The sequence below is a fragment of the Leptodactylus fuscus genome, chromosome 2 (assembly GCF_031893055.1).
Source record: "Leptodactylus fuscus isolate aLepFus1 chromosome 2, aLepFus1.hap2, whole genome shotgun sequence".
Classification (NCBI taxonomy): Eukaryota; Metazoa; Chordata; class Amphibia; order Anura; family Leptodactylidae; genus Leptodactylus; species Leptodactylus fuscus.
This window is the reverse complement of record NC_134266.1, coordinates 49,423,797-49,450,482: the sequence shown is the minus strand read 5'-3', so window position 1 is coordinate 49,450,482 and position 26,686 is coordinate 49,423,797. Positions and strand designations below refer to the sequence as shown.

General features: G+C 44.4%; 1 protein-coding gene across 1 annotated transcript in view; it reads left to right on the top strand.

Moving 5' to 3' along the window:
- The first annotated feature begins 996 nt into the window (after window positions 1-996).
- The window catches only part of CPD (carboxypeptidase D), a 62,273-nt gene continuing 36,583 nt past the window's right edge, over window positions 997-26,686 (top strand). The window contains exons 1-2 of the mRNA XM_075263734.1: window positions 997-1,663; window positions 12,838-13,085. Of these exons, the coding sequence (XP_075119835.1) occupies window positions 1,032-1,663; window positions 12,838-13,085 (880 nt within the window). The 5' untranslated portion in view covers window positions 997-1,031. The remainder of the gene's footprint in view (window positions 1,664-12,837; window positions 13,086-26,686) is intronic.

Below are 26,686 nucleotides of genomic sequence, written 5' to 3'. Positions count from 1 at the left end.
CCACGCTGCACCCCGCCATCTCTCCCCCACGCTGCACCCTGCACCCCGCCATCTCTCCCCCACGCTGCACCCTGCACCCCGCCATCTCTCCCCCACGCTGCACCCTGCCATCTCTCCCCCACGCTGCACCCTGCACCCCGCCATCTCTCCCCCACGCTGCACCCTGCACCCCGCCATCTCTCCCCCACGCTGCACCCTGCACCCCGCCATCTCTCCCCCACGCTACTCCCTGCACCCCGCCATCTCTCCCCCACGCTGCACCCTGCACCCCGCCATCTCTCCCCCACGCTGCACCCCGCCATCTCTCCCCCACGCTGCACCCTGCACCCCGCCATCTCTCCCCCACGCTGCACCCTGCACCCCACATCTCTCCCCCACGCTACACCCTGCACCCCATCTCTCCCCCACGCTACTCCCTGCACCCCATCATCATCTCTCCCCCACGCTACACCCTGCACCCCATCTCTCCCCCACGCTACTCCCTGCACCCCATCATCATCTCTCCCCCACACTACACCCTGCACCCCACATCTCTCCCCCTCTATATTACTCCCTGCAGTCCACCTACTGTATCTTCCCCCTTCACTACTTCGTGCACCTCGCAGCAGCTCTCCATGTAGCTCCACTACACAGGATACAGTGAAGATCCTGCTTACAATTAAAGACACGCCTATCTGGTCATGTGACCTTGTGACGTCATAAGGTCCTTACGGTGTCTAGTATTTAGCCTTTACCATGACAATAATTCCTCTGAGTCTAAGCAATGCGGGTGCACGCCGAGAAGTTATCGACAAACCACGCCCATGGGCGTGACCTCAGTCAGTGGGGCTGGTTTCCTTATTACCATATTTCATAAAGGGGCGGCCCCTGAGTTTGCCACGCAAATTAGATGCCGGAAGTGGGGCAGCAAAAGGCCTGCGATTACTGTCAGTTCAGGCGGAAGTGGGGCATGAAAACAGGAAGAGCAGATCTCTAAGCGAGTGGGTTGGTTGCTAGGTGCAGGCAGGAAGTCGGGAGGTGTGGGTGACGGAATGATGGCAGCTGTTGTGACTGGCCGGAGCAGGATGGCGTTCTATAATGTGATTCTAGTATTCTCCGGGTTATTTTGCTCGGTGCTCCCGGCACATATTAAGAAGGCGATGGAGGACAGTCCGGAGACTTACAGCCATTACTACAAGCACAAGGAGCTGAGCGAGAGGCTGCACTCCCTGACACAGACCTACCCGGAGCTGTGCCGGCTCTCCAGCCTCGGCATGTCTGTGGAGCAGCGGGAGCTGTGGGTCATGAGGGTGACGGCGGACCCTGACGCGGCTCCCCCGGACCGGCCGCAGTTTAAGTATGTGGGGAACATGCACGGGGATGAGACGGTGTCCCGCCAGGTGCTGATCTACCTCCTGCAGTACCTGCTGGACAACTACGGCCGCGACCCCCGCATCAGTGCCCTGCTCAACACCACCGACATCTACATCGTGCCCAGCCTCAACCCGGACGGCTTCGAGAGGGCTCAGGAGGGAGACTGCCAGGGGCAGAAGGGCGGCCGGGAGAATGCCAGGCATCTGGACCTCAACCGCAACTTTCCTGACCAGTTCTCCAACCAGCAGCCGCCTGATCCTCAGCAGGTGCCCGAGGTGGTGGCCATGATGAAGTGGATCCAGGAGAACAGGTGAGGAGGGCACCGAGTGTGGGCATTGTGTGCCTGTTACTTATATAGCACTGACATAGTCTGTAGCGCAGTACAGTGTCACCACCAGGAGAACAGGTGAGGAGGGCACCGAGTGTGGGCATTGTGTGCCTGTTACTTATATAGCGCTGACATAGTCTGTAGCGCAGTACAGTGTCACCACCAGGATAACAGGTGAGGAGGGCACCGAGTGTGGGCATTGTGTGCCTGTTACTTATATAGCGCTGACATAGTCTGTAGCGCAGTACAGTGTCACCACCAGGAGAACAGGTGAGGAGGGCACCGAGTGTGGGCATTGTGTGCCTGTTACTTATATAGCACTGACATAGTCTGTAGCGCAGTACAGTGTCACCACCAGGAGAACAGGTGAGGAGGGCACCGAGTGTGGGCATTGTGTGCCTGTTACTTATATAGCACTGACATAGTCTGTAGCGCAGTACAGTGTCACCACCAGGAGAACAGGTGAGGAGGGCACCGAGTGTGGGCATTGTGTGCCTGTTACTTATATAGCGCTGACATAGTCTGTAGCGCAGTACAGTACAGAGTGTCACCACCAGGAGAACAGGTGAGGAGGGCACCGAGTGTGGGCATTGTGTGCCTGTTACTTATATAGCACTGACATAGTCTGTAGCGCAGTACAGTGTCACCACCAGGAGAACAGGTGAGGAGGGCACGGTGTGTGGGCATTGTGCGCCTGTTACTTATATAGTGCTGACATAGTCTGTAGCGCAGTACAGTGTCACCTCCAGGAGAACAGGTGAGGAGGGCACCGAGTGTGGGCATTGTGTGCCTGTTACTTATATAGCACTGACATAGTCTGTAGCGCAGTACAGTACAGAGTGTCACCACCAGGAGAACAGGTGAGGAGGGCACCGAGTGTGGGCATTGTGTGCCTGTTACTTATATAGTGCTGACATAGTCTGTAGCGCAGTACAGTGTCACCACCAGGAGAACAGGTGAGGAGGGCACCGAGTGTGGGCATTGTGTGCCTGTTACTTATATAGCGCTGACATAGTCTGTAGCACAGTACAGTACAGAGTGTCACCACCAGGAGAACAGGTGAGGAGGGCACCGAGTGTGGGCATTGTGTGCCTGTTACTTATATAGCGCTGACATGTTGTATAGCGCAGTACAGATGCTACTACCAGGAGAACAGGTGAGGAGGGCACCGAGTGTGGGCATTGTGTGCCTGTTACTTATATAGCACTGACATAGTCTGTAGCGCAGTACAGTGTCACCACCAGGAGAACAGGTGAGGAGGGCACCGAGTGTGGGCATTGTGTGCCTGTTACTTATATAGTGCTGACATAGTCTGTAGCACAGTACAGTACAGAGTGTCACCACCAGGAGAACAAGTGAGGAGGGCACCGAGTGTGGGCATTGTGTGCCTGTTACTTATATAGTGCTAACATAGTCTGTAGCACAGTACAGTACAGAGTGTCACCACCAGGAGATCAGGTGAGGAGGGCACCGAGTGTGGGCATTGTGTGCCTGCTACTTATATAGCACTGACATATTCTGTAGCACAGTACAGATGTTACTACCAGAAGAACAGGTGAGGAGGGCACCGAGTGTGGGCATTGTGTGCCTGTTACTTATATAGTGCTGACATAGTCTGTAGCGCAGTACAGTGTCACCACCAGGAGAACAGGTGAGGAGGGCACCGAGTGTGGGCATTGTGTGCCTGTTACTTATATAGCACTGACATAGTCTGTAGCGCAGTACAGTGTCACCACCAGGAGAACAAGTGAGGAGGGCACCGAGTGTGGGCATTGTGTGCCTGTTACTTATATAGCACTGACATAGTCTGTAGCGCAGTACAGTGTCACCACCAGGAGATCAGGTGAGGAGGGCACCGAGTGTGGGCATTGTGTGCCTGCTACTTATATAGCACTGACATATTCTGTAGCACAGTACAGATGTTACTACCAGAAGAACAGGTGAGGAGGGCACGGTGTGTGGGCATTGTGTGCCTGTTACTTATATAGCGCTGACATAGTCTGTAGCACAGTACAGTACAGAGTGTCACCACCAGGAGAACAGGTGAGGAGGGCACCGAGTGTGGGCATTGTGTGCCTGTTACTTATATAGTGCTGACATATTGTATAGCGCAGTACAGAGTGTCACCACCAGGATAACAGGTGAGGAGGGCACCGAGTGTGGGCATTGTGTGCCTGTTACTTATATAGTGCTGACATATTGTATAGCGCAGTACAGAGTGTCACCACCAGGATAACAGGTGAGGAGGGCACAGAGTGTGGGCATTGTGTGCCTGTTACTTATATAGTGCTGACATATTGGGTAGCACAGTACAGTACAGAGTGTCACCACCAGGAGATCAGGTGAGGAGGGCACCGAGTGTGGGCATTGTGTGCCTGTTACTTATATAGTGCTGACATATTGTATAGCGCAGTACAGAGTGTCACCACCAGGAGATCAGGTGAGGAGGGCACCGAGTGTGGGCATTGTGTGCCTGTTACTTATATAGTGCTGACATATTGTATAGCGCAGTACAGAGTGTCACCACCAGGATAACAGGTGAGGAGGGCACCGAGTGTGGGCATTGTGTGCCTGTTACTTATATAGGGCTGACATATTGTATAGCGCAGTACAGTGTCACCTCCAGGATAACAGGTGAGGAGGGCACAGAGTGTGGGCATTGTGCGCCTGTTACTTATATAGGGCTGACATATTGTATAGCGCAGTACAGATGCTACTACCAGGAGAACAGGTGAGGAGGGCACCGAGTGTGGGCATTGTGTGCCTCTTACTTATATAGTGCTGACATATTGTATAGCGCAGTACAGTGTCACCACCAGGAGAAAAGGTGAGGAGGGCACCGAGTGTGGGCATTGTGTGCCTGTTACTTATATAGTGCTGACATAGTCTGTAGCACAGTACAGTACAGAGTGTCACCACCAGGAGAACAGGTGAAGAGGGCATAGAGTGTGGGCATTGTGTGCCTCTTACTTATATAGTGCTGACATAGTCTGTAGCGCAGTACAGTACAGAGTGTCACCACCAGGAGATCAGGTGAGGAGGGCACCGAGTGTGGGCATTGTGCGCCTGTTACTTATATAGTGCTGACATATTCTGTAGCGCAGTACAGTGTCACCACCAGGAGAACAGGTGAGGAGGGCACGGTGTGTGGGCATTGTGCGCCTGTTACTTATATAGCACTGGCATATTCTGTAGCACAGTACAGATGTTACTACCAGGAGAACAGGTGAGGAGGGCATGGTGTGTGGGCATTGTGTGCCTGTTACTTATACAGTCCTATGAAAAAGTTTGGGCACCCCTATTAATCTTAATCATTTTTAGTTCTAAATATTTTGGTGTTTATAACAGCCATTTCAGTTTGATATATCTAATAACTGATGGACACAGTAATATTTCAGGATTGAAATGAGGTTTATTGTACTAACAGAAAATGTGCAATATGCATTAAACCAAAATTTGACCGGTGCAAAAGTATGGGCACCTCAACAGAAAAGTGACATTAATATTTAGTAGATCCTCCTTTTGCAAAGATAACAGCCTCTAGTCGCTTCCTGTAGCTTTTAATCAGTTCCTGGATAAAGGTATTTTGGACAAACAATTCAAGTTCAGTTAAGTTAGATGGTCGCCGAGCATGGACAGCCCGCTTCAAATCATCCCACAGATGTTCAATGATATTCAGGTCTGGGGACTGGGATGGCCATTCCAGAACATTGTAATTGTTCCTCTGCATGAATGCCTGAGGATTTGGAGCGGTGTTTTGGATCATTGTCTTGCTGAAATATCCATCCCCGGCGTAACTTCAACTTCGTCACTGATTCTTGAACATTATTCTCAAGAATCTGCTGATACTGAGTGGAATCCATGCGACCCTCAACTTTAACAAGATTCCCGATGCCGGCATTGGCCACACAGCCCCAAAGCATGATGGAACCTCCACCAAATTTTACAGTGGGTAGCATGTGTTTTTCTTGGAATGCTGTTTCTTTTTGGACACCATGCATAACGCCTTTTTTTTATAACCAAACAACTCAATTTTTGTTTCCAAAATGAAGCTGCCTTGTCCAAATGTGCTTTTTCATACCTCAGGCAACTCTATTTGTGGCGTACGTGCAGAAACGGCTTCTTTCTCATCACTCTCCCATACAGCTTCTGTTTGTGCAAAGTGCGCTGTATAGTTGACCGATGCACAGTGACACCATCTGCAGCAAGATGATGCTGCAGCTCTTTGGAGGTGGTCTGTGGATTGTCCTTGACTGTTCTCACCATTCTTCTTCTCTGCCTTTCTGATATTTTTCTTGGCCTGCCACTTCTGGGCTTAACAAGAACTGTCCCTGTGGTCTTCCATTTCCTTACTATGTTCCTCACAGTGGAAACTGACAGGTTAAATCTCTTAGACAACTTTTTGTATCCTTCCCCTGAACAACTATGTTGAACAATCTTTGTTTTCAGATCATTTGAGAGTTGTTTTGAGTAGCCCATGATGCCACTCTTCAGAGGAGATTCAAATAGGAGATCAACTTGCAATTGGCCACCTTAAATACCTTTTCTTATGATTGGATACATCTGGCTATGAAGTTCAAAGCTCACTGAGGTTACAAAACCAATTTTGTGCTTCAGTAAGTCAGTAAAAAGTAGTTAGGGGAATTCAAATCAATAAAATGATAAGGGTGCCCATACTTTTGCACCGGTCAAATTTTGGTTTAATGCATATTGCACATTTTCTGTTAGTACAATAAACCTCATTTCAATCCTGAAATATTACTGTGTCCATCAGTTATTAGATATATCAAACTGAAATGGCTGTTGCAAACACCAAAATATTTAGAACAAAAAATGATTAAGATTAATAGGGGTGCCCAAACTTTTTCATAGGACTGTATAGTGCTGACATATTCTGTAGCACAGTACAGATGTTACTACCAGGAGAACAGGTGAGGAGGGCACGGTGTGTGGGCATTGTGTGCCTGCTACTTATATAGCACTGACATATTCTGTAGCACAGTACAGATGTTACTACCAGAAGAACAGGTGAGGAGGGCACGGTGTGTGGGCATTGTGTGCCTGTTACTTATATGGTGCTGACATATTGTATAGCGCAGTACAGAGTGTCACCACCAGGAGAACAGGTGAGGAGGGCACGGTGTGTGGGCATTGTGTGCCTGTTACTTATATAGCGCTGACATATTCTGTAGCTCAGTACAGTGTCACCACTCACATTAGGTCCAGTCCCTTATATCCTCGCACTATAATTCAGCTGTCTCTGCTGTTCCCGGTGTATATATGACAGTCCCCTCTCCTGACCTGTCTGTGACTACTCGCCATTCCTATATCAGAGCATTTCTGTAGCATATTTTCTTATATCTTTGCATTGTGCTGTTCCTCTGTTATTCCTCTTAGAAAAGTATTAATAAGTTGACAACTGGGTGTTACCACCTGTGGTTGTCACTGCACCCGTCACAGTCAGATCAAGCTATCCAGGGACATGCGTTTTTTTTTTTTACAGGAAGAACGCTATCCAGTTGTCAAGTTAGGCATCACAGCAATGGCAGCAACTTCCGTTGTGTGACCAATGAGCTCTGTCACCCTGCGACGTCTTCATTAATGTTAGTAATGGAGACACATTGCGACCCCCTATTGTGCCACAATCTGAACTTCTAGTCTAACACTGCCCAACCGCTTTGCAACTCCATTGACTGACATTAGTGAATGAGTTGCGATCTTTGGATACATGATGGGGGTCACTACCAAAGTCGCTGTGTGGCCTTCTTCATATATTTCTAGGAGGAGTAACAGAGGAATGGCACAATACAGAGTTGTGGGGAGTTCACATGGTGAGAATGGTTGACTTCAGGCAGTTCGTGTCACGAGTTCTGTCGCTGAATCAGCCGTGGCACCTATTGTAATACTGGGCTTATTATATTTAGCATCCTGCTTGAAAACAATGGGAAGCCGAATGATGGTGGAATTTGGTGTAGATTGTGAATCGGAATCTACCTCAAAATCTGCACCAGATTCTGCCACGTGGACATACTCTTATAAGAAATGAAGCTTTGGTATTGTTATATTAGGAGGAATACATGTATTTACTACAAGACGTCAGACATGACCAGCTCCTCTTGAAGAACGCTCCTTCTCATCCTTTGCCATATTCAGATATCTGTCGCTTATTAACTTACAAGACCAATTTTATATAAGTTTTAATGTTTTGATAATTTTGCATAATAAATAGTTTCTTAAAAAAAAGTTTTGTTTCTGTATTCTGCGTCCCATATCTTCTATTCTCTTACACTAATTCTGTTGTTATTTATAGTCCCACTAAGTAACCAGATCATGTCTTTTCGGAATCTTAAAAAACTTGATTCTACCAGAGTTCTCCTTTAGGCCCCACATTGCGCCCCCCCCCCATTCCTCTTGTAGACACTCCTGGGTTTGGCTCAATAAAAGCAAAAAATATCAGATTGGTGAGGATCAGCTGTACTTTCTAAGAATGGGACAAGAAGCAGACAGCACTGTTCTTTGTGTAGTGGTGAGATGAGGTACTGCAGAACGCTTGAATGGGACCTAACCTTCAGTGACCCAGTCCCGCACTACATTGGGAACAGAATTATCATTATTGTGCTGCATGTGCTTACGTAAAGGGGCTAGTTACACCCACTTTACTATATGTATATTTGGATCACCGTCATGTTAGTGATTTGGGGTATTCCAAAAGTTAAACTAGTATTTCATATTGATTTTCAAGTCTTAATACAAACAGATTCAATAAATCGATCAGAAACGAGAAGAAAAACAAGAACAAAATAATGAATCCCGTATGATAAGCTAGAAGTAAAACTATACTAGGACACAGACTGGGGACCTGGGCAGGAATGGGGGGGGGGGGGCTTGGAGGGATCCCATCAAAGACCTTGCAAAGTGCAGTAAGTATCCCATAGAAACCAGATAGTCAGAGGTTTCACCATATTGATCAGGTTAGCTGGGGTACACTAGATTTATAAGTGAGATCAGGGCAATGGTGGGAAATTTCAGCATCAGTTGCCTCCAGGCCAAAATAGTTGCATCCTATGGCTGTATCCACATATGTTCTTGATGCAGCTTTTCACATCTCAGAAAGTCTGTTTTTTTCTGCTGTTTTTTTCTCTGTAGACTTAAAGGGGTATTCCCACGTCGCATACTCACCAGTCTTCCTTGCTGTAAAATCTTCTGTCTTCCTGCTTTGTTGCGTCATTGGTGGGCAGGGTTACATATGCAAAGCCAGCGGCGAGATGACGTCGCTTCTATGCTGCTGGCCCTGCGTGCGCGCTCATAGATGGTGAGACCAGTCTAGCCTTCACAATGCCAATACAGACCCGGTATCCGCTGTAATAGAGAGAGGTGGATGCCGGGGAGGGTTAGACGCCGGCACAGGTGCCTGCAACATCGCTATGCTCCTGCCCTGCATGAAGCCAGCAGCAGCAGGAGCGATGCTGTTATTCCGCTCCTCCGCCCCTGGAATAGCAGCATCGCTCCTGCCGCTGCTGGCATCATTTGTTTGTTCCCTTTATTGGACTGTAGGTCTGTATTGGCGGCCCCTTCCCCTCAAAGGGTAAACTACCCCCCCTCCAGGCTCCTCCCGTGCACTTAGCCCCTCCTCCCTCCCCTCTCAGAGCAGCAGATACATCACTTGACTTATGACCAGATAAGTCAAGGGATGTGTCAAAAAAAAAATGAATAAAGTAATATAGTGGACAAACAAAGCAGTTTTGCTGAAGCAATGTATTTAGGAAAAGTCTTACATCCACATTAACAAGCAGTATAGATAGGATCCTTGTGATGGGACAACCCTTTAACCCTGTGCAGTGCATAGTATGCATTTTTTTTAATGTATTTTAAGTCGCTATAAAATATCACTTGCTGAAGGATTTCTTTAGAAAAACATGGTTGCTTTCTCCCAAAAATGGTAAAACCCCTTATCCATTGCGCCTGATATTGCAGCTCAGCCCCATTGAAGTGAGTAAAGCTGGCGTGCAGCTCCTTATAAGAGAGCAGGCATGTTTTTCTACATCGACATAATCCCTTTAAGTAATTAAATAGTGTGACCTCTAGAAAACACATGATACATAAAATGCTTGTGTGAACAGTGCTGTACTCTGGTGATAGAATAGACCTGTGCGGAGATTGGATTTCTCTTTGCTGTATACTGAACAGTCAGACTGGCATGTGTTGTTGTATGTGAGTATAAGTGCTCACTCAGATTACACGGTATATGAGGGAACAATGGCCATGGTTTGTGGTGGGAATGGTTACTTTTTGAGTATCTTTATTTCTATATGGCAACCATTTTTGGTCACTGCATGACGATATCCGAACCCTATCAGTATATTGCTGACCTATATGTACCCATGCCTCTGTCTTTATAGTAAGTGATATAATAAGCTTAAATGCACCACTCTATAGGGGCTTCTAATAGGAGCACAAAACATACCTTAGTGCCACAAACCAATGAAGTGATGCAGAGATGATCATCATCTTATAGATATACATATAAGCCTGCACGTACATCTAAAGGGGGACTCTATTTGCTTGCAAGTGAATGTACATTCGTATTTCTTGCGACTGCTATTTGCCTACCTGTGAGTTGCAATGAAACAGCATTTACTATATTATTTGTAATAGTGACATCACTACGTTGCAGTCATTGGCCATACGACTTGTGTTGCACCCAAAGTTTCCATATTATCTTAATCCTATATTTGTACGACACATACAATAAATTGCATATAGCGTGTGCAGACCTGGGTGTGATACGATTCTGAGCACTGAGTAACCTTTCCTTGCAGACGAATGAGTTTGCGTTCAGGCTGTGTTTTTTTAATGCGTTTTTTTTTGTTATAAAGCCAAACCCAGAAGAGGCCTACCATCTGTCCGTTATACGTCCTCCTCCCTGATGGTCCCCACCTGGTGTGGGCTCTGACTGTAATAACTATATATAATAATAATAATAAGGGCTGCTCCGACTTCAGCAAGCTGCGATATACTTTTCCTGCAGTTCTCTTTTGATATTGTACATTCTTTTCTTAGTATTATCTTAAACAAGCTGAAAAACCTGCCGATTTGGTTTTACCGGATAAAGAAAAAGTAAATGTCACTTTTTCTCTTCTTATAAGCCTCTGTGCATTGGGTACGTTCATGCATTTCTGCAGCTTTTGATGAAAAAAGGGGATTCTCTCTGAAGAGGTTTGTGAAGGGGCTGCGGCGCCCCCGTGTGAGCTTTGTGACCTCCTCTGTTTACAATGCACACTGTCTGATTCATAGGGGCCTCATCCCATTCACTGCTATGGGACGAGGACGTAAATCCATTGCAGGGGTGCTATGAGAAAAGCAATGGATGATGTAAACAGTGAAGTGGGCACCGCGCCATGACCCTTTCATACAGCTGCTGTACCCCCACTGCACCTTTATCGAGAACCTATCGTTAGAAAAGGTCATCAATAAAAAAAGAAGTGGGCAAGATCTTTAACATTTTCTTTTTTAAGGAACAGGAAATGAGATGAAGCCACAACATGACGTCTATAAGACTGCCGCAGAGATTTTACAGGAAATTCGGCAGACGTAAAAGGATACCTACACGTGTAATCTGTACTTTACCATTTTACTTCACCTTGGCCTAGTTTTACAATGACTATGATAACAAATGGGCTTAAAGGCTGTAATGAAAGCCCTCAGTATATGTCGGTGGAATTTCGGTGTTGTTTTTGGATGTCTGTATGGGTCTTTGAACCTTTGGGGAATCCGGTTTCTAATATTAATGGCCTATCTTTACAGTAGGCCTATCATCATCATAGAAACTAGATAACCCCTTGAATTGTAGAGAGAATCAGAGCCCCTGTGGGGAGGGGGGTGGGTATAAGTGTGAGTTTTGCCACTTAGGTCTGGCTTGCACTAGGTTCACATTAGCGTTCAGCATTCTGTTCTTTGGGTCCGTTTCGGGAACCAAAGAATGGAAACCTTATCTGCTTAAAAAGCTGTTAGCTGCGGACTCATAGACTATAATGGGGTCTGCTGGATTTCCACCTGAAAAGGACTTTACTGTCTGCATTTTTCTAGCAGAATGGGGGACGGAAGCCCCCAACGGAGAATGAGCACTAGTGTGAATCTAACTCTACACAGCTTTCCGAAGTTGACCAAATGAACAGATAAACATATTAACCACCATCCAATACAGGGGGGTGAATTAAACAGGAATGGTTAATGTCCATGGGACTGTAATGTACTATCCAGTGACCAACAATGGATTAGACGGATGGCTGTGAAATCTGAGGCAAAGCCTAATATTATCAAACCTGACCCCACTTTGTCGCATGTGGGGTCAGTCAAGCTGCGTGCAGCCCTCTTATATTCTTCTCCAGCCTTACGGGATCTGAAGAATTGTAACTTGTAAGGTTTTTTTGTCAATAATCACTTTCTATTTTAGAACAAATTGTGTGTAATTTTGTGCTAAATCTTTTTGTATTAATGCATTCACTTTAATATTAGTCCCTGTATGCTCTTTGCATCCAAGTACACATGTTGGATTCCTATTGTCCTGAATGTAATAGGTGGTGGTAGTTTGTATCTGGGGTGTTTGGACTGTGTTGAGGTGTATGAGTGGTCAGTATATTTGCACCTCTCACTTCCACCTAGAACATTAGTTGGCAGGATGTCTGGAAGTGAAATGGGCTACAGGACACAGTGTTTAAAAAAAAATAATAAAAAATTTGCTATTTTTTTTTTAGTACTACTCGTGTATGACTAAAAAAAAAATGAACAACAAAACCCAAAATAAACCTGTCTTTTTTTTTAAAATATTTTTTTTTTTTTTTCAGTTCTACGTACAGATACCCTTCTATTGTCATTCATATGTCTAGTAAAAACTTATACACTAGACATTTAAAATATGCAAGGGGCCCATAAGGCTAGGCTTTAAATCACGTTTTTACTATACGTTATTGTTTGCAGATGCATGAGTAGTATAGTAAAGCCGTGATGTGAGCCTAGCCTAATTTTGATGTTTTGGGAATATTGACTGTCCAATACAGTGCTAAAAGAAAGTTAAAAAATAAATAAATTGTGGCCAGTTTGGTGGTATTTTCAGAGGACGCGTGTTTATTTTGTATGTTTTCTGCCTTGCCCTGCAGGTTTGTGCTCTCTGGTAACCTTCACGGTGGCTCTGTTGTAGCCAGTTATCCTTATGATGATTCCAGTAGTCATGTAGAAACTGGATTCTACAGCAAGTCTTCAGATGACAATGTGTTCCAGTACCTGGCCAAGGCTTATGCCTCTAACCACCCAATAATGAAGACTGGTCATCCAAATTGTAAGGGTGAAGAAGAGGAGTTCTTCCCAGATGGGATTACCAACGGAGCCCACTGGTATGACGTTCAAGGTATGTTTCCAGATTTATTGTATCATTAAATGATGTGTTAAGTGAAAAAAATGAAAAGAAACCGGGACAGGGCATAGTCCTTTAAAAGCTGGCCTTGTAGGTACAGTTGCAAAGGGTAAAGGCATGTTCACACCTGCGCCTGTCTCCGCTTTTTGGGTTTCTGTCTTCTGCCCTAGAAACTAGACAGGAAACGGAAACCCGGCAGTCAGTGTCCACTTGTGAGCGCCTGTGAGCGTCTTCTGGTCTCTGCGGCGAAACCGTTTTTCTTTTAACCGGACACAAAAACCTGCATGTCCGACTTTGTGTCCGGTTAAAAAAAAAAAAACGGTTTCGCTGCAGAGGCAGAAGACACTCACGGGCGCTCAAATGAATGGGTTTGAAAACTGACTGCTGGTTTCCGTCTCCTGTCCAGTTTCTCGGGCAGAAGACGGAAATCTCGAAAGCGGAGACCGGGCGCAGGTGTGAACCCTCCCTAAGCAGCCAAAATACTCAAGTGGACAAATGAACTGGACCTATCTCATGTAATTCTGCTGGAAAATTGTAATATGTACCAGAAAGCCATGGCAGAAATGCAAGGGTGACCCTGAGATTTCTGATACTCTACACTGTGGTGCCTTCTCAAGATGGTTATCCTCGTACAGTGTCAAGAGTTGACTTGGGAATTTATTTATTTTTGACAGCGCTGATATGAAATAATTTGCCACCAGTTTATAACCCGAAATCAGTTTTAAGGAACAACCATGTGAACATACCCTAAGGCAGGGGCCCCATGTAGCTTTAACACCGCAGCAAAAATTGCAGCATTTTACATCAACTGTAACATGGATGGGATTCTGGCTAACCCCATCCACACATTGCAGAAAAAAATAATCCGCAGCGGAAATGCTGCAGCTTGAAAAACTACTGCGTTTCTGAAAATTGCAGCATGTCACTTACACCTATAGAAACGTTGGCGGTTTTTGTACAGGTATACTGAAAGTAGAAAGTCCACAGAGGAAAACGCTGCAGACCTTCTGTGAAAAGCCACAATGCAGGGCCTTAGCCTAAAGGTTTTATTTGCTGCTTGTTTATGGCCGGCCACCTTCAGACCCCTCTACATGGTAGAAGTACATATTTAGAGGTAACTTTTTTGGAGGCAGAAATATTTTGGGTCTTTTGGTTCACCTCTAACATTTCTGTTCCACCATAGTGAAGTTTTAAATGTTTGAAAGTATAATTTGCCCCAATTATGACGGACACCTCCCTTGTGCTGTGGGAGAAGACTGTGAGAGAGATGTCAAACATGTAAGGACACAGTGTGACCGGGCTGAAGATGCCTCCCGTGCACTGTTACTATACCGCTACTTACTATCCTCCTTCCATGCATAGTTTGAGACTGTTGGAGATGGCACAGTATAGCATGTGGCATCTTCATGACACTGATACACCGTAAGAGCAGCATCAGCTTTTAGGCACAACAGTCACTTCATTCCAATGGTAGATACAGGATCCCCCCCCCCCCCCTTTTTTTTTTTTTTTGTTAATAGTGGGTATCCCTGCGGTCAGTCCTCTAACTCTTTAGATATTTTTTTATGTATTCTGGGAATGGGTGTTAAGTTGTTATTGTGTTAAATCCCCTTTAACTGTCCGGGAAAGTGATCTTAAAGGGGTTGACCAGAGAGTTAAGGTTAGCTCACCAGATCCGATGGACTTTTTGTTGATGGTCCCAGAGGTTCTGGCCTGGTTACAGACCATTATCTGTGAGATCAGGGAAGTACGGAGGGGACAGAGTGACCCCAGGGTCAGAACATTGTTTCCGATCACATTAACTGGGGGTTGGTGCTGGGCTGGAACCCCTAGGACTATCACCATGAGTCCACTGGATCTAGTAAACTAATCTTAACTGCTTTGGTAACACTTTTTAATAAATCCAGATAACTGTCCTGGTAAGTGGAGGGCACTCCTATCATTATTGTGGTCAACTGACATGTCTTATGTGCGCAACATCTGGTTTTGCTGTAGCAAATTGCCCCTTGTTTCCGGAAGACACTCCTTGCGTAGCCTGCCTATGTTTGCGCATTTGGATGACATGATTAAGTAAAATTCCATGACTCATGATCGTGAACCAGGATATCCTGTAGAAGAGATCAGCATTCTCACTATGACCACTCTCAAGTAAATATACATATAGGATCTGTCCTTGACGTCACCCATAAGTGTCCCTTATCTGCCCATCTGTCACACAATACTAACCTGGTAATAATGTCTGTCATCTGGCTGTCAATCAAAAGCTTGTATTAGTATTTCTTAAAGGGGCTCTATCATTGGCAAAAGTCATTTTTCACTAATCACATCCTTTCATAGGCTTTAGCAAGGCTATTCCACACCTACCTTTAGTATGTAGATTGCCTCAGTGGTTTCTGAATAAGTCTGTTTTTATTCACATGCTAATGAGCTTTCAGCCAGCACAGGAAGTTCCCAGCAGCACTTGTCTCTGCTATTATCTCCTATGTGTGTATGCAAACAGGAAGCTGAGTCATTATCAGCAGCCTGTGCTGTATACACCCATAGGAAACAATAGCAAAGGGGGTGCACAATACATCGTGCACCAGTCTAATTAGCATATGAATAAAAACAGACTTATTCAAAAACCACTGAGGCAATTTACATACAAAAGGTAGGTGTGGTATAGCATTTCTAAAGCCTATGCAAGGATGTGATTAGTTAAAAATGACTTTTCCTAATGATAGAGCCCCTTTAAAGCCAATATGAATGCAGACTAGCCTCCTACAGAGGGGCCTTTCCTATATATTAAATAAACACTTTATTTGCCCCCAAAATGTCTTTTCAGCATTGTTTGCCATACTCTGTTTATTTTGTCAGTATTGTTGGCGTTTATTGGGCAGTGGATGGCGATCTGTGTAGACATGCCACATTGACAAGGGCAATGGTAACGTGCAGGTGTCAATTTATTCATTAATTTCCCAGAGGAATACTGAAGAAGCAGTATACACAAAACTCTGTAAGGGAGTCTTCATCATTCGTGCTATAGGGGCAATACATCATGTCAGGAGAGCATTAGTTTTTGGTTGTTTTTTTTTTTGCTCCTTACCTTCCAAATGCCAAAAGTTTTTATTTTTACCTTTACATAACTGTATGAGGGCTTGTGTACAGGACAGGACAACCTGTACGATCAATAGGTGCAATTTAATATTCCATACCATTTATTCAGAAACTGGAAAATAATTGCTTGGGTGGTGAAATTGGAAATTAATGCAGTTTTACCTTCTTTTTTTTTTTGTGTGGGGGGTTAGTTTTTTACGGACCTTCCTACGGGGGGGGGGGGGAATGAATCCTTATCTTTCTATGCTTTGGTTACAATAATACCAAATTTATCAACTTTCATCTATATACTGGTATTTTACTACCTCTAAGTTCACATGTTGTGTTTTTGTTTTGTTTTTTCCTGTGTTTTTTTCTTCTATGGAAGCTTAAGGCGGAATCCACATGAGGATAGGGCAGGATGCTTTTTTTTTTTTTGCCAGCAGAATAAAATCTGCCACTGCCTCCCATTGAAATGAATGAGAGGGAGATTTCAGGTGTGTTTTATAACAGAATCTGCCTCACAGTCGGCTCCAGAAACCTGTGGGAACACGGCCAATGGTTTACTGGTTTGTGTGACCAATCCGATAAATAATAGAACAGACTATTTCTTGGGACGATTTTGCAGATTTCTCCATAGACTAAGGGTTCGGTGTAAACTGATCACCCTCGGGCGTACTTTTTCAAGGCTGTCATGAGAATGAAGCAGAAGTCCGGCGTTGTCTTGGCTTCAGTAATACAGATGTTGAAGGGCAGCACCACGTTTTTAGAGCGCACAGCAGGTGGCTTGGCCTAAATCGCCATGTAGACCCAGCTTTATGGATTTTTCTGGCAAAATGACCTGTAAGCGTTTATTCCATGTCTTGTAGATGGCACGTTGGCTTAGCAGGGGGTTGTGACACTTGACATTCATATCTGTGTGATACCTGTAATCTGAAGCCGAGTCATTTGTACATAAGTCGCAGTTATGTTTTCGAGTGTAGATAAAGTACAATGGCCTATTCATAGAGTCAGAATCTCGGCCTCACAGAAACCTTATACTTTATTATTTGTAGCTGAAACCTGAGCCGTAACTTAATTAAAAGTAGCGTTGGCCTATCAGATGTGTGTGGGTGAGGGGACATCATGGGATCAGCCAAATTCAGGTCATGAGGGCTAGTAACAGTGCGGATTCAGTTACCTGTGCCTTTCTGCTTCTCTGCCTGCTTACAAAGGACTTATGGTTTCATATAAGAGACTCAAAAGAAGTACTTACACTTAATGATATGTTATGTAAAATGTCAGCCCCAGGAACTGCAGGTAAGGGTGCAGGAATGTCTCAAAATAGACCTCGTGGACTCTTGGCAGAGCAGGGAAGTCTCCTACTAAGACTATTGGCAGTCGCCGCTATATAGAGTTCACGGCATCTGAATTTATATTGCCTCTATTTCCTAAAAGCACCAAAAAGACCATCAAAGGAATCCCAGTGCTACGTGGGGGCTTTTACCTTGATCATAAGCATCCCTTTGCTAGCCCTATACAATGCAGAGACATTGCCTCTTTGTGGCTGTGTAAGTGCATAGTGCTCTGGCTCCTTCATTGAATCACTGCCCGTGTAACCCTGGTCAATATCTTCTACCTGTGCTTGCATCATGGCTCAATTCCCCAAAAATCTTCCTCCTGGATCTTGACTCTCACTGCTGGTTCATGCTTATTACAATGGCCAGTGGTGTACTGCAGACTAGTAACGGTACCACGCATACAGTCACAGCAAGACTCCAGGTACGCACGTGAGGTTTCCGAGAGGAGAGCCGTGACAGACACAAGGACATCTTGTCTATCGGGGCTTCATGGCCGGCCCTGTGCTGGCACGGTTTACCACGGGGCACACTGCAGGTACTATTGGCTATGGAGATACCCTCATTGGCTGTCCGAAATTAATATCTCCTGTAGTTTGATTTCTGCTTGAATTCTAGGAGCCCTTATTGGGGCAGGGTCTGTAGTTGAGGATGTTTTACTTGAGCAATTTTCCTTGTACATATGGTAGTAATGTTCAGTTGGCTTCACCTCCCCTTTAGAGTTATCTAAGTATGCTGCAGAGTCCATCTAAAATTGCTGACGCAAAAATCCCTCAAGCCCAACTTTTTCATCCGGCGATGTCAAGGAGAAAACACCAGATTACTAATGGACCAAATTATAGTCAACGGGGACCCTAGGAATCCGTTGTTGTCCATCATAGACTGATGTCTTTATTGTCTTCTGTTTGTACGACAGAACAGATTACACAATACATATATGAACGTGTACCCTCCGTGTGACTCTATGTGCACACATATAAAGTACGTAAGGGTCTATACGCTTTCAGTACATTTCTCCATAACCTATATTAAAGGATACTTGTAACATGTAACATGTATTTGCTGTAAATTGGCACCAGACATGCTTATGAGACAACCCTTGGACAACAATCATCTCTTGTAGAGAATTCCTCCTGCCCACAGGGAACTTGTGAACTTTGGCTGTGTTCCCAGCATCCCTCAGGTCTTCAATAACCAGGCCACTGACATTCGAGAGAGCTCAGTAAAAGTGACGTTTAAGCATACAGCAGAGTCGCAACCTGCACGAAATTCCCATGATTCATCGCTAATCAACACTTCGCAAGTATTGTATTAAGAATAGCAAGTCACCCCCTTATACTGACGTGTGTGAACGCCTCCCGCCGGACGCCACATATGATATAGTATCTATTGGTATCTGCAAGTTATTAAAAGGGTGTAAGCACATCGGCTGCTAGTGATGTGCACAGCAATACTGCATGTGTTTTTACTGCTTTTGGCCTCCCCTTCTTTACTTTCTATTTATGTATTTCACCAACAAAAAAAATATTACTCGAACTTCAAAGTTGTGACCGCACGAGCGTTTAACATGCTGAGTAGATAACACAGTGAATGAGCCCCTGCCACTTTATAGGATACGTTTTCTTCTTTAATTTTCATGTACTTAACCATAGAAATGTTTTGTCTATGGGCTACAATGTCAGTTTCTGAGGTTTATCTATGAACGTCTGAAATCCTATAGAAGTCAGAATAGTAAAAGAAAACGGAGCGGGCTGAATCAGTCAGCCTTACAATGGTCTCACCAGCATCAAAGGCTTGGCCCTGTTTGATGTGTAAAATGGGGAAATGAATATGGCCAACCGAGCGAGAATCTGGGAAACTTGTCCAAATAAATCCCAACCGAGACCACTGCAGGAGTCAGCACCACTGGGATACGGAGTTACAGGACACCAGGCAGAAGGAGCTAAGCAGATTGATGTATAGCCTTATGGGAGGAGATTCACCATAATCTATAATGTTCTGATTCACTGCATGTACAACGTGACCGGTTCCTTTTAAAAGGAGTCTGTCAGGGCCTAAATCCTTCCAAAGCCAATATTACTGCTGTGTGGTGACCTTTAATAGGGGCAGAAACATATCTATGCTAACAAACGAATAAAGCAATGCAGAGATAATAATCACCTTTTTATGAAAATAGAAATTATCCAGCAGGCTCATTGGGGTTGTACCCGGTTTACTAGACTGGCATACAGACATGGGATGCAGAGGCTTCAGATGTTGGTAAGTCAGACCCCAGTGCACTTCAGGTTAATTTGCATACACATAAAAATCTCTACATTGCTTCACTGGTTTTTGGCCACAAAGGTATGTTTCTTCTCCTATTAAAGGGGCTCTGTCATTGGGAAAAGTCATTTTTAAACTAATCACATCCTTGCATAGTCTTTAGAAAGGCTATTCCACAACTACCTTTAGTATGTAGATTGCCTCAGCGGTTTTTGAATAAGTCCATTTTTATTCACATGCTAATTAGACTGGGAGCACAATGCATCGTGCACCCCCTTTGCTATTGTTTCCTATGGGAGTATATAGCACAGGCTGCTGCTGTTGACTCAGCTTCCTGTTTGCACACACACATAGAAGATAATAGCAGAGACGAGTGCTGCTGGGAACTTCCTGAGCTGGCCGGAAGCTCATTAGCATATGAATAAAAACGGACTTATTCAGACACCACTAAGGCAATTTACATACTAAAGGTAGGTGTGGAACAGCCTTTCTAAAGCCTGTGCAAGGATGTGCTTAGTTAAAAATGACTTTTCCCAGTGATGGAGCCCCTTTAAAGGCGTCTACATGGCACTCGGGTTGGTTTGGCAGGATTTCTAAACCTGGAACACTCCCTTTAATCCAGGCAGAAAAGCAAATTGTATTATTGCCCTAATACATGTGTTCATTCTCCATAAGTATACATGTACAGAAATGTCTTCTTCTATAAACTTCTAGCACATATGGATTTTCACATATAGCATTTATATTTTTATTGTGCCTGCCACCCATATTCTCTGTTCCTGTCTGAGCTACTCTCTTACTTAAGCCCCTGATGCTGCTATTTTTTCTGTACACCCATTTTTCGTGATCTACCACAGTGTAGTACAGAACCTTGTCTCATCACAGTCCCAATGGTCTGGGTTTGGTTCAGAAACTCTTAAGGGTCCTCTAGCTTCCAGAAATTGTTCATGTAACCAACACTAAATGTTCTCATACAGTGCAAGAGACCTCTTGTGGCGGACGTAGCTTGGCTTGCATTTATACAGGGACTCTGTGATAAGTACACGTCTGCCTGGTTGACCTAGCATGCGGGTTTATTTTTCGCAGGGGGGGGGGGGATAGGTGTCGGTAGGACACATCTATGACGGTTATCAGGAGAGATGATCCTTGTTCTAGCAAATATTGGCAGGCCGCTGTACAGATGGGTTCTTGCAAATAAACCAAGCACGCCCAAACAGCCGCAGACCTCAGGATCTCATGGGCACGGTCATAAAGGAGACAGTGTTAGTTTAATATGACACATCACGATGATCTCTGAAAGGTGGTTGCAAGTTAATGTTTGTGGTATCAGCTCTGTCACTGCTTATATATTATTACAGTAGAGACTTTTTGCTGCTACTGTGTTTTTTATAGAAATAAAATGTTAGTTCTGAATATATCTCCTGAGAGTTATGAAAAAAGACCATTGATACTTGGTCAGATAAACTTTAGAAGAATCTTCTTGTCTAATTTAAAGGGAACCAATCGCACTGAAAATGTCATACAATCTGCAGGCACCTCAAAATCTGTCTGCAAAAATGTCTCCCATTTATTTCAATGGGAGTCCCTTGCTTTTTTTTCCCACTAGTGATTTTTTTTTTTTTTCAGCTAGCGAGAAAAAGTGACATTCAGCGGCTGAGTCGTTCGCGACGTCTGTGGCTTGAGACCCCCTCCTGATTAGGCCCATTCATTTGGGCCTAATCACGAGCAGGATGCCGCGACGAGATACCGTTGCACTGTATTGGCATCCCGTTGCGGCTAGCTGTGCAGAGAAATAACACGGCGGAAAAGGTTTCTGCCATGTGAACATACCCTAAATGTGCTCTCTGTTGAATTTTGTGGTTTATTGCAGTACATAGCTCCTTGGCTGTGATGGTGCCAGTCCGGGAGGCGCTTTGGCTGTGGTGGTGCGATGGGTTTCTTCACTATTTAATCCTTCAAGATTTTTACCTAATTCTGTTACCTGTACAATCCACGTATCTATGGACCTTTTTAACTGACCTGATCTTGGCTCTTTCTGATGTTCATCGTCCAATGTCGTCTTACCTTTCTTTACCTCCCACAACCCCCTGTCTCGCCAGTGAGGCTTTATCTGATCGTCCTATTATCTAGAAATGCCGAGCACAATAGAATTCATTTTTACCTGGCAAATAGCAATGTAACAAGTTTTGTTTGGCCATGATAAAGACATGAGGTATGGCAGGCCGGGTGGTAACTGGGGTGTACATAGTGGGTGGGTATGTGTAAAGGTCGCCTTTTCTATTTCATTTGTTTGATTATCGCCTTCCTGTATATTTATTTTAGCAGAAATTGTTTGCACAGCTCAAGAAAAGCAACACTCTTCTCTTTCATAGTCTTCCCTTACTTTACTCTTTTCTTAGATCCTACCGTCATGTAGATACTTGTCTTTAGATGAGATTTCTGTGTAGTGTCGGCCTACATAGCAGTAGAGGGAATCTTACGTTGTACTTGTACAATCTACCGGCAGCATGTTATAGAGCAGGAGGAGCAGAGGTTGATATATGGTTTGTGGTTTAGGATTCTGCAATACTTGAATTGTGTTTAAATTGCTGCTCATTCTTAAGAGTCCAGAGGGTGGGGCTACTCAGTGATTGGCCACTATTTCTGTATACAGGCTCAAGACCACCCATTTGACTTGTATGTGTAACAAGAGCAGGAATTTCAACCATTGAGTAAAATGAAAATCTAGTATATCATTACACTGTCTTGTCTTAAGTTTTTGCCACCTTTAGTTGCCGTACTTTTTTTTTTTTTTTCTTTTTTTTTTTTTTTAATGTAGATTGTGAGCCCCACATAGACCTCACAATGTACATTTTTTCCCTATCAGTATGTCTTTTTTGGAATATGGGATGGAAATCCATGCAAACACGGGGAGAACATACAAACTCCTTGCAGATGGGTTTTTTTTTTGCCCTTGGCGGGATTTGAACACCAGGGCCCAGCGCTGCAAGGCTGCAGTGCTAACCACTGAGCCACCGTGTGGCCCCTTAGTTGCCGTACTTTGAGCCAGAAGTTTACTACACCGCTTTGGCACATTTAAGCCATGCTCCTATTCTGAGAAGCCACACTGCAAGACTAGATGTGCTAAGATGCCCCTAAGATGTGCCATGCTTATACCAGAGTCTAGTTGTAAACTGTCTGGGCCATTGTCTGTCTGAATCATGCCGCACCATACAGCTCTTTGAGCTGAATTACTTTGCACTGACTACACTTTGTACATTTGTAAGATGTTGGTTTTCCTTGTGGAGATCCGTCTGATGTGGGGGAGTCTTTAGATCCGTTTTCCCTTGGGAAAAGTTTGCAAGTTTGCCTACCTTGCATCAAGAAGAAAGTAAACTGTCTCTAGTGCCTAGGTAGATTCCCGGTAAGGCTGAGACTACATGTTACAAAAAGGCTGCAAAAAAAAAAAAAAAAACAACTAAAATGCCTTTAGCAGAGAATGTATTAGATCCAAGGGTAAGTATTCGGCTAGGTTCACACTACTGTTGTGTAATGTCTGTTGCTTTCATCCATTACAGGATGAGCACAATGAACATAAATGACAGATGCAGGCAGAGACCCTCCGCAGGGTGCCCATCTACCTTCACCCCAAAATAACATAACTGAAGCTTTCTTGTATTATAGTCAATGGGAACTGACTGATACAGAGGATGCTTAGTCTGTGTCCATACCTCTGCTGTAGAGTAGTGGATGTGAATGCAGCCTCAGAAATCATTGCTTGCCATAATCATATTATATATACACACACACACACACACACACACACACACACACACACACACACACACACACACACACATCGGTGCGCACCCTTTCTCAGTACAGACATAATACTCTCTAGGCTCAGTGCAGACATTCGCCAGAAGACATAGTCCAAGGTTACAAGGATCCAGCAGAGATCGGCCTCGGCCACCTTAATCACTGATTAACTGTAATACGCGGTTTTTCGTACCAGTCTCCTGAGATTAAGATTATCCATTTGTTTGTATACAGTTTGCCGACATCATGAGACTAATATTACAGCTGCAATCCTTTTACCTTCAGCCAATGAAAGCAAAGTTGTTTTTTTTCTTAATGGATACCAATGTCTACAAAAATCACTAGATGAAAGGTTTACGGTAAATTCTAGATACATGTGGACATATTTATCAATAGATGTCTGACACTTTTCTGTCTACATTTGTGGCAAAATATATGGAACATGGCATTTACGACTTCTTTCTGAACAGTGGGCACCAGAAAGGACAGAAAAATACGACGAGCGCGACATTTCTGTACATTGAGCACCAGAATGGACGTCATTTAGAAGTGTCGTAACTTTACGACACATCTAAGAGACAGAAAAGTACGAATATGGCGCAGATTTCTTGCACAGAGTAGAAGTTTTAAATGGTGTAAACTTAGTTGAAGAGAAAGAATAGGCAATGGAGACAGAATTTTTTGGCTCAACAAAGACAGACTCTGAGCCCAGATTCACATGATCAAGTTTTACCTGTGGAGGGGCAACACGGTGGCTCAGTGGTTAGCACTGCAGCCTTGCAGCGCTGGAGTCCTGGGTTCGAATCCTGCCAGGAACAACATCTGCAAGGAGTTTGTATGTTCTCCCCGTGTTTGTGCGATTTCCTCCCATTCTACAAAGACATACTAATAGGAAAAAAAAAAAAAAAGTAAATTGTGATCCCTTTATGGGGCTTACAATCTACATTAAAAAAATTAAAAAAAATTCACCTGTGGAACTTGGTCCAAGTGTGTGCTTGATTTCCCCAGAGAGGGGGATCCTTGTAGTATAGTTATCTATGATGCTAGGAGTCCCTGCCCTCCAACCATACTGTCCTGTAGTGATTATAGTGAAGTTTGGTTGTGTGGATCTAGGCTAACTCTCTTGCTGCGTTCACATCTGCAACTGTTGGTTCCATTGTTTTGGTCCATCGGAGGACCAGAACAACAGACCGCTAAAATAGTGAACACCAACGATGCTCGACAAACCCCCATTGACCACAATGGGATCTATCAGGCGTCTGTTCTTCCAAACAGTAACTGCTGGATGAAAAAGTCGGACACAGCACTTTTTCATCCAGCGATTTGTTTTTTTTGGTCCAAATGGAGACTCTGGTGCAGGTGTGAACATAGCCTAAAAGAGGTTGTCCAGGTTGTTCTTTTTTCACCTGCCCACCTAGGACTATAATATGGATGACCTACTGTTAGAATAGGTGATCCGTATCAAATCGATGGGTGCCTGACTACTGGTGAGTGCTGCAGCCTTTTCACTGAAGGCCAAGCTCCGTGCTGTGCATAGTGACTGTAATTGGTATTACAGCTCAGCCCCATTCACTCGAGCCCCATTATACTCCATGTAGTTGGTGCACACACTAATGTGATCCGTCCATGTGGCAGTGGTTTACCAGATAAATAAAGCCTTGTTATGTCTTCATACCTGGGAAAGGATATTATTTTTTTACGGCCATAATTATGTAAAGTCAATAGGAAATGCTATTATCTGGCTGCCGTCCATATTGGTTTTGGCCGGGCGTTATTACATCTGTTATAATGACAAGATGTGGACTCGCCTCATTCATTACCTAAAATTATATATTTGCCGTTGTAGCTCTGACCTAGATAATTCTGCCACAACATGTAAACTTTACTTGGGCTGATTTGTTTCACAGGACAGATTTTCATGTAAGGAAGTCTTACCATGGCTTTTTTTATGTTTTTCCCTCCTCCGTGTCACGATTGATTTTGAGGTTTTGTGTGTGGCTTATACAACAGGACTAATGGATGCTGATGTTAGTTGATAAGATCCATTGGCCTACACTCGCTGACGGGTTTGTGTCCTGATAGATAAATGTTTTCTGTTCTCAATTGTCCATTATTCGGGGGCAACAATGGATTTCTGTGTGTAGGCCGAACATCTGTCTGAGGGAATCTGAGGCGCATTGTCACAGTGGCCGGAGCATGAAAATAGATGTATGTAGAAATTAGGAGTTGTTTCTCAAGTCATCCTCCATGACCGCACCACAGGAGACTATAAGGGGCTGTCATGGAGGATTCTCAGAAACTGAATTGCCAGTAAGAACTAATTCATTTTTTTGTATGTGTGTGTGAAATTGACGCTAATAGGAAATGACATTTGATCTAAAGTATCAGTTGTTTTACAAGGGGGCGTTCACACTAGTGTCGGTGTCCGATAGCTAGTGTCCAATGCTAATGTCTGCGCAAAATCTTGCACGGACATTAGCATCAGACGCTAGCTTTGTCCGTTACATTTTGCATTGATTTAATAGGACATCAGGTGCGTTCTTTTACAGTCCGTGTCTGTCCTTAAGGGTCCGTTCACAAAGATGTCCGATTTTTCAAGTGGACAGCATAAACCTACATGTAGGTTTCCGATGCTAATGTCCGCCCAAGATTTTTAGCATCGGACACTAGCTGTCGGACATTGACGCTAGTGTAAACGCCCCCTAAGATACTATTACATGGTCTCAAATCAACCCTTACCCTATATAAACCCTAATATCTATGGTGCCGTTGGTGTAGTCTTGTTCCCTATCGCAATATCATGTATTTGTGCATGTTTAGACCTCATTTGGTATGAACAATCTGGACCGTATATTGTCCACTTTTCCTGGACGGAAGGCATCTTAGTGATTTTTGCTAGGAGTCTTCGTCTCTTTGCTGCTTCATTGTCTGGTACTTTGTATAGTCAGGACCATATTCATTCTGGGAAATGTTGGCAAGGTACAGTTCAGATTTTCCAGTCTGTATTTGCCCGTGTGCATCGCACCTGGGGGACACGGGATTAGTGGGGTCATGGCCAGGGCCACGTTACCACATTGGTAGACCCAGTGCAAAGGTTTCATAAGTGAGCCCCCTCCCTATGGT